Source organism: Oryza sativa, chromosome 12 (assembly GCF_034140825.1).
Source record: "Oryza sativa Japonica Group chromosome 12, ASM3414082v1".
In the NCBI taxonomy this organism is placed as follows: domain Eukaryota; kingdom Viridiplantae; phylum Streptophyta; class Magnoliopsida; order Poales; family Poaceae; genus Oryza; species Oryza sativa.
Genome location: NC_089046.1, coordinates 4544169 through 4553254, shown reverse-complemented (window position 1 = coordinate 4553254; position 9086 = coordinate 4544169). Strand labels below are relative to the sequence as shown.

The 9086-nt window shown below is 41.2% G+C and overlaps 2 protein-coding genes across 2 annotated transcripts; one reads left to right on the top strand and one right to left on the bottom strand.

The window, feature by feature from the left end:
- On the bottom strand, window positions 1-1138 carry LOC4351696 (uncharacterized). Its single transcript, XM_015763461.3, has one exon. The coding sequence runs from the start codon at window positions 1010-1012 to the stop codon at window positions 332-334; it is 681 nt and encodes a 226-aa protein (XP_015618947.1). The 5' UTR covers window positions 1013-1138; the 3' UTR covers window positions 1-331.
- Window positions 1139-6164: 5026 nt separating this feature from the next.
- On the top strand, window positions 6165-8152 carry LOC4351695 (probable indole-3-pyruvate monooxygenase YUCCA11). The gene is made up of 4 exons (XM_015764057.3): window positions 6165-6881; window positions 7011-7247; window positions 7338-7460; window positions 7760-8152. The coding sequence occupies exons 1-4, from the start codon at window positions 6165-6167 to the stop codon at window positions 7940-7942; spliced, it is 1260 nt and encodes a 419-aa protein (XP_015619543.2). The 3' UTR covers window positions 7943-8152.
- Window positions 8153-9086: the final 934 nt, after the last annotated feature.

Genomic DNA, 9086 nt, shown 5'->3' with positions numbered 1-9086 from the left:
TCCATCGAATTGTGGTGTGGATTATGAACAGTTAGCTTGATTAATCAAGCAATCAAGCTAGATCATGAGAGCCCATTATACATTCACAAAGTTATAACCAAACACCAAAACTCTTTGATTCTCCTCTCTAGTAATTCATTTCCTGCCCATTATACATACCCACTATCCAATGTTCAAAAATCGTTCAGACATGAACAATTTCACGTATAGATACATAATTTAGATGAACCCCAAAACCATACGATAAGAGTCCATCAAATTGTGGTGTGGATTACGAACAGCTATAGCTTGATTAATTAATCAAATCAAAGCTCAATTGATCAAGCAATGATCAGGAGAGGGTGATGAAGTGGCGGAGCGAGTCGACGAGGCTGGGGGGCCAGTGCTTGGTGTCCCTGACGTAGGCGAGGTCGGTGTAGTGCGGGTCCAGCAGCGTGGCGATGGCGAACTGGTTCTCGGCGAGCAGCGCCGCGTGCTTGTCGGCGTAGAGCGCCGCCGCCAGCGCCGCGTGGATCTCCGGGTAACCCCGCAGCGCCACCGACGCGTCCTCCATCTCCGCGATGGCGTCGTCGCGGTCGCCCACCTCGTACAGCACCAGCGCCCGCCCCACGCGGGCGTACCCCGACAGCGACAGGTCCCCGTACTCCGTCGCCACCGCCGTGAACGACGCCAGCGCCGCCGGGAACTCGCCGCGCGCCTGCAGGTCGCGCCCCAGGTCCAGCAGCCGCACCGCCTCCCCGACGCGCCGCGACACCGACGCGCTCGCCGCGCGCTCCGCCGCTGTCACCGGGTCGTAGCTGGTGACGGCGTCGTCGTCCTCGCTGCTCGCCGCGCGGGGCGCCGCGGCGGCGGCGGCGGCGGCGAGGAGCAGGGAGGAGGCGGACGACGCGAGCAGATGCCTCCTCGTCGGGGGCAAGACGAAGCGGCAGGAGGTGGAACAGGTGGTGGTGGGTGGTGGTGGGGGCGGGGGCGCGCCGGCGGCCGAGCTCGCCGGCGTCACGGGCGGTTGCATGGGACGAGACGACGACGACGAGGCGCGTGCGTTCGCGCGGGTCACATGCGCGCCAAGTACGTTGGCGCGCGCGCGGAGGTGTCGTGGAGAGCACGAGGCGAGACGAGGATAAGGCTTGAGAGGCTGCACAAAAATGTGAGGCTTAATTCGGAGGAAATAAGTAAAATGACCTGTCGTTTTCTCAGAAATTAATTATTACTGACTGCATGCGTTCCAAACGATATTATATACTCGCTGCCTCATTAAAAATCAACCTAATACTGAATGTGACATATTCTATTACAACGAATCTAAACATATTTAATCCAATCGCATGTTTGTTTTTTTAGGTTATTGGTTCATTTTCTTAATTGTTATATTCAAACACTCATAACTGCACACACGTACACCCTAACTTTTATGAACGATATAGTTTCAATGAATGCACGCACGAATAACATACCCTTATAAACACATCCATGAGACTGGATTGGATATGGACGAAACTACCATAAACGACTCACGCTATCAACTGTCATATCGCTTACCACTAAAAAGATAACTAACTATAAATACGAATATTCGTGTCGAATTAAAGATTGAAATTTAGATAAACAAGTTTCACTATAAGAACTTAACATTCAAACTCATATTTAAATTGCACGTTGACCTTGACCTAGTTTACATTGATGAACAGGTTCCACTGTGAGGAACTTAACATTCAAATTCATGGTAGAATTAAAGCTGAGAAAGAAAATTGCAGTCCACCAACAAATGTAACGTTAAAGCCCGTGATGTAACGTTGATGTGTTGGGCCAAAGCACTGGACTGGATCGAGCCATGGCCCAATGTGGGGCTCATTGCCCCCGGATGCATTCTTAGGCAGGAGCAAGTTCAATGTTTATATCCTCGATTGCAATACTAGATGTCTTTACCTCCAACTATTTAAATTAGTGTAATTTAACTCTTTTAGCGATTTTGAGAGTGGTTTTCGTTGACATGACTTGCTGACTAGTTTAACTGGGTGAGTCAACATTCGGGCCCACATGTCATTGCCCTTCCTCTTTCCTTCTTGTCTCTTTTCTCTCTCTTTCTCCCCTCTCCATTGTGTGGCAGTGGCGTGGAGAGGCTGACAGGAGGAAGGATGAAGGGGTGTGCCTGGGCCGGGCTCTTGCCCACCTCACCGGATTTAATCCCCCGCCCTCGACGAAATCCATGACAACCTCAAGCTGGCCGGCAAAGAAAGGGGCAATTCCTTCCACGGCGGATGGACAATGGCGAGCTCGTGAATGACCACCCCCCTACTGCCACCACGAGTTGTTCTCCACCAACAAGTGAACAACCCAAGTAGGAGTCTGCTTCCGCCTCTCAGTTGACGGACATTAAGCACTATTTAACTGTCAACTCCTGCATAAAAGAAACAAAATGTAATATCAAACTTAATGGTAGAGGTTTATTACTAACCGTTTTTACGAGTATTGGTAAATATTTGTATACAGGTAATTTTGAATGAATCTACACCCGCCATGCGACGAAATGTACCTCTAGCCAATCGTACGCGAGCACAAGAATTGAAGGGCCCGCATGAGTCAAAACCGACTAAAAATAAGCCTATCCATGGTGCACCCGCATAGGGGCTCACCAGTCAGCCTCCTAGCAAAAGGAGTAGCTGATAGGTGGGGCCCATGGGTCGGCCAACCTAGGGGGTCGACCAAACCACCATCACCACCTCTCATCCTGGCCTTCCATATGGTCATCCTTGATAACTCTCTAATGGCAGTTGCTAGCGCACTGACCTCCCAAACCGCATACAACCATCATTAACGGTTATAAAAGGAGGAGCTCAAGCCACTTTATAGCACACAACAAAGTAGAGTACATCTCACTTTCATACATTGGGTGTCACTTTAGTAGTATGGAGAAAATGAGTAGAGAGTGAGGGGAAGTCCGGAGGAGTGCCCGAGTTGTCGGTGCTCTATCCTCTCTTGTACCTCGGAGAATGCTTCTTCAATAAAGTAAGTGTTCAAGATTTCCTTTGTTATTTAATTAGCTTATTTAAGTGAGATATATTCTTATCGTTGTGGGTTTGTCGTTTAGTATTTATATTAAGTGTTCTGGTACTAGGACTCTGGATGAAGAATGAAGTTCTTACGCGAGGCTAGAGTAGTAATCAATAACTTAGGCGTGTTGCCTAGGTTAGCGGTTGCCTTCGTTTGTTTTGTTCTCCACGAAAAGTGTGGTTAGCGGCAGGTGGTGATAGCCCTGTCTGTCCGTTGTATCCCTCCATGTTCGGATACATCATAGAGCTACAGGCCGGAGTATCTTGGTAGACCAAAGGTGAGCTCGGAGGACCTAGGCAAGGCGGCAGTGGCAGGCAAGCTTGGGACCCAGCAAGGTGGCAGCAAGAAGCCAACGAGATCAGGGTGGTTAGGGAAAATATAGAGAGGGGAGAAGGCGTATGACAAGTAGGCCCCACAATTTTTATATTTTTTTCTTGTCAATTATACGTGGGGTCCATTTTTGTTTTGTATCTGGGTTGCTATATGCCAGCATAGGTGAACCAAAGTCGATGTGCCATGCCAATTAAAACCGCTCTTAAAACCATCGAGGGAGTCAAATTATATCAATTTTAATAGTTAGTGGTTAAAACATCCGGTGATGTAGTTTCGGATATGAATCAGGTTGGACCTATATTAATTTGATTAAGGGATTCAAAGGGGACTTATTCCTAGGGTTCATGGCCCACAGTGCAGGGTTAATTTAGAGAAAGAACACATGTAATCACATGAAAAAGTTGAACATGCTTCTTTTAAAGAAAACGATGAATTTGTCTTAGTTGGCATACCCCAAAAAAATCACACCATTAATACTGTCTTATACACGTATGCTTTACGCAAACACAAGCTCAGTCCTATCTTCCATTATTATGGCACGCTCTTGAATAGTATATTCATAAAGAATGTATCTAAGGAAAAACGGGTTGTTATTAGTTGAAGATATGTAGGAATAAAGAAGGAACAAACAAACAAGCAAAAGCCTTACTAGCAAACATTTTACTTTTCACACAAACATCCCTAGGTATTGGCTTCCGTTTCAGTTTATAATTGATAGCTAACCATACACCTGTACACATATTGACAAAATTAAATGACTCGATCTGCAAAACTTCCAACTTAAGTGCATTATCATTTCACAACAAATATGATCAACATGCATCGTCACTCTTAATTAAGCAGTACGTATCCAGACATGGTTGATTTCATCTAACTAACATGTGGGGCCAAGCTTCGGTTTCTAATTTTCATCTCCAAAAGTTTCTAACTTAATTTATTAATAGTTAATTCCAGGCCCAAAGCAAGTTTTCTCAAAAAATTAAGTTCAGTTTCCTCTTTAACTTCTGGGGAATGTGTTAGTATATTGTCAAACATGTATCTTTCACGAAAGTATGATGACTAAGAGCTCCCAAGTTACATGTTTGACAATATACTTAAAAATGGAAAGGAATCTAGCTCTCACTTGGAGCAATCTATTGTCCTAGTAGAAGGTAGTGTATGTCCTATCAATTAGTTCAAGAATTGCACATAATATTTAGAAAAACAAGGTATTGCAAAAACAAAAGCAGGACAGTGTGCGTATTATCTAGTTCCTACCCCCTCCACTTTTCTAATATTGCCTAAAAAAATGAAGCAATATGTTATCACAACTCACCATGCGTTTTTATACATTTAGTTGTTAAGATAAAGATTTTCTGTTTTTGTGCAGTAGGCAGATGATACAATAATTAGAACAACATACACAAACATGTTTTGCATTACAAGTAGTACGTCATCTCATTAAATTAGGTCGGATTAAAATCACCAAGCATGCATGGAGTTATAACTAATTAGTGCATCAATTCGTAGTAAATAATAGCTCATACATTCACATGAAACTACAAATAATCAATGGTACTAATACATTAAAATAATTAAAGGATACATATTCAAGACTTTGTTTAATATTGTTTATTTTTATTTATTTATTGATAGTATTACTAATTAATTAAATTTAGAACTAATAGAAAATCTACGGAGTTCAAATGTGTATGCCTTACCATATTCCATAATTTTCTTGAGAGACATGTATAGACCGTTAAGGATAGTATCAAAACCACCAAATTAATATGTTTTGTCGGCTAACCGAAAAGGAATACCTGCCAAGTCTAGAGAGCGAGGGAAAGTCCATTTTGCATTTTGTTGGCGGATAACCGCAAAGGTAACAAGCACTTTTAGTTGTCGGGATTTGGCCGCCAAAAAAACTAACGGGCCACCAAGAAAATTCTAGATTCCAGTAGTGATGCTTGTAGAGTAATAAGTTGATATAATGTTAAGATTGCTAAAACCATATATGTTCACTACCATATATATTTAAAATGGATACATATATAAATTAAGATTTTGAGGATACTGTTATTGAGATGGGGAAAATGCAAACCAAATTCACAGTTTACCACATTTCAGTAGTGAAATGCTTTGGATTCGTGTCCACTGCATACAATAAGTTGAACTTTTCAAACAGCTTCATGCCATATTACAACACTTTATGCACTTTAGACAAGAACCTAGTAGAATCCAATTGGTATACGTGCTCTATTTGCTAGCTAATGTGGTAGTAACTGAAGATAAATAAAACAAATCTCCCACCGAAAGTACTTATAAAGAGACATGTTCCTCAAACAAGGCATCCATGCATAATAAAGTTGGTTTTATCTGAAAAAAGCAAACAGAGGCTCTTCCAGTCATTGTAAAAGGTATTTGGATTTTTTTTTTGGGAAACTCACAACACAATGCCCCCCCTTTTATGTCGTATTCAACACTTCCCAATAATCATGACATATAAGATAAGTATTATATACAAGATAAGTATTTTAAAGTATGAATTAATCAATAATTAAATATACAAGTACCACTTAATGATCATGTTAATGTAGAAAAAAATCATTTGTATATGCTCTTTAATTGAGAGGACATATTAAATAAGAAACCTTGTACTTTTGTCTACATATGTGTCATTCTATCTTGGCCGGTAGCATAAATAATGTACTTAATACATGTGAAGTGAATCTGTCCAAAATACATGTAAGAGGGATATGCATTACAGTCAATAGTAACGGACAAATTTCCGTATAAATAGCATGTGCTCTCCGAGAATTTATACATCTCACCAAGAGAAAAAACAACATATACAGAATAGTGTCCCAACATTAGTTTCACTTCCTTCCCTTTCCTTTTATTTTCTCATGGAGAAGGCTCTAGTTCTGATTGTTGGAGCAGGCCCATCTGGTCTTGCAACAGCGGCGTGCCTTGGCCAGCTCTCTATACCCTATGTTATTATCGAGCGTGAGGATTGTACCGCGTCGCTGTGGCGTAAGCACACATATGATCGCCTCAAGCTTCACCTCGCAAAGGAGTTCTGCGAGATGCCCCACATGCCATATCCGGAAGACACACCAACCTACATCCCCAAGATTCAATTTTTGAGGTATATGGATGATTATGTGGAGCATTTCAACATTTGTCCCAAATTTAACTCATCTGTTGAGTCATGTTTGTATGATGATGTGCAAAAATATTGGGTTGTCACAACACATGACCAAGTGAATGGCATGGTGTCCAAGTATGCAGCTAGGTTCTTAGTTGTAGCAAGTGGTGAAAATAGTGCAGGGAACATTCCTAGCATCCCTGGACTAGAGGATTTCTCTGGCCATGTCATACACTCATCAAGCTTTAGGTCAGCAGATTCCTATGCTGCGCAAAGGGTGCTTGTTGTTGGATGTGGAAACTCAGGCATGGAGATTGCCTATGATCTTTCAAGCCATGGAGCAAATACCTCCATAGTCATCCGCAGCCCTGTAAGTAAATAATACATTTGCATAAAAGTTTCCTTTCTTTATTTTGCCTCCCTGTTTTCCAGGTCAAGTTATTGTAAGTATCCTATTAAATCATTTTCTTACACCACAAATTCTTGAATTATTCTAAAGCTGCATGTGATGACAAAGGAGCTGATTCACATGGGGATGAAACTTGCAAGCTGGAGCCTCCCAGTGAAATTTGTTGATTTTATTCTTGTGGTCCTTGCATATCTCTGGTTTGGCAATCTCTCAAAGTATGGCATCGTGAGGCCCAATAAGGGGCCATTGCTTCTTAAGGCAAATACTGGTCGGTCAGCAGTAATAGATGTTGGCACTGTGGAGTTAATAAAGAAAGGGGATATCAAGGTAACAAAATTCTTGACACAACATAGAAAAGTCTATATAAATTCTATTTGGTACTTGACAGGTTCTATAAGGAATTTATGTGGCATGTAGGTCTTTGGTACAATATCTTGCATCAAGGGAAATGTTGTTGAATTTGATGATGGGAAAGAAAGTTACTTTGATGCTATTGTTTTTGCTACAGGCTACACAAGTACTGCAAACAACTGGCTTAAGGTATGTAATATGTTGCTCATATGGTAAATAGTAAATACAAAAATTATTGCAATTAGATTTAGTTGTTATTTTCTCTCTCCTGCATACCTCAAGTGGGGCATCAAATTAAGAGTGCCTACAATACTATTAGACAGATTTAGAAAGAAAAGCATTTGCGTGATTGACTCAACAAAATTAGTGATAAAACCTGTTATAAAATTATAGTTATAATTAGAAGACAATGGTGCTATCTTCATATTTAACTTTCTTTCTTTCTGTGGAAATATTTGTTAATAAAATAATTATGATTAAAAACGCAGAATGGTGAGGATATGATGAACAAAGAAGGCATGCCCAAGAAGGACTTCCCAAATCACTGGAAAGGTTCAAATGGACTCTACTGTGTTGGGTTTGCGAGGAGAGGATTATCTGGTATTGCTCATGACGCCAAAAACGTTGCTAATGACGTCAAGGCCTTCCTAGATTTGATGGCACCATTCTAATTATTATTTGCACTGGAATGATGCCTATCAAATAGTATTGTGGTACCTTCTACAATAGTGGTGTGTACTTAATGTTACATTATGTTTGAAGCAAGCTAAATGTTATGCAATCTCCAGAGTTGTTTAAATAATTATATTTTCTTAATCGACATGTTGGATGAGCTTTTATTTAAAGCTCTTTGCTGGAATACATGAATATGTGGTTTATTCTTTATAATGTGTGAAGCCCTTTGTTTGGATCCATGAAAAATAAAATCAGAAACTCATGTCAAACCTCCCCTCACACCTGTATTACCTATCCTACTCTAAATCATACCCCCTCCTCCCCCCATCGGCACCATAGTTGTTCAGCCAGTGACGCCCTGCCCTTTTGAAAGAAGTTGAGCATCACTGCCGGTTCATGGCTGTTTAGGCGGGAAAATTCACTCCAACGCCATGAACTGGTAAAGATTGGCAATCCCTGTTGGCTCACACCGAACCGATAGAGATCAGTGGGCAAGGATTGCCCTTTCTGTACCAGTAACACCTTTATCCACTCCAGTTATGAAAAAAAAATGCTCTTTAGAGTTGTTTGTTCCTTATTTCAACTCAACACAACAATATGGAGTTCTAAAAAATAACACAACATTATGGAGAATACTAAATAATAGTAGAGATCATAGATTACTTAGAAGTTAGAACATACCTAAAAGGGAGATTTTTTTTTTAAAAAAAGAATTCATTTTCAATCCTATGCCTTATTTTCACTGACATTTGGAAAGGGAGTAGTATGTCTATTTGGGGAAGAGGTTCTTTTTTTTTTTTGGGGGGCGGGGGGGGGGGGGGGGGCGGGGGAAGGGAGGGCTGCTTTGATTAATTCCTCCCATTGTATTACATTTCACTTGGATGGATCATACCTCCTATTCTTCTAGATACCACGAACAAATGTCATTGAATTATGAGATAGACTAAAATCTGCGGGTGTCAAAGATTTCAGAAAACTTGAGTCTTTGATGTAAATGTTGGTGGAAATTGCACCCTTTTATATCAAATGCCCATTGGGTTTGTGCAGCTAGCCTAAAAAAGATTATTCCCCATTTTGGAAGGTTATGTGTTACAAATCAGACATCTCCGCAATATTTTCAGAAAACTAAAGTGGGTACTA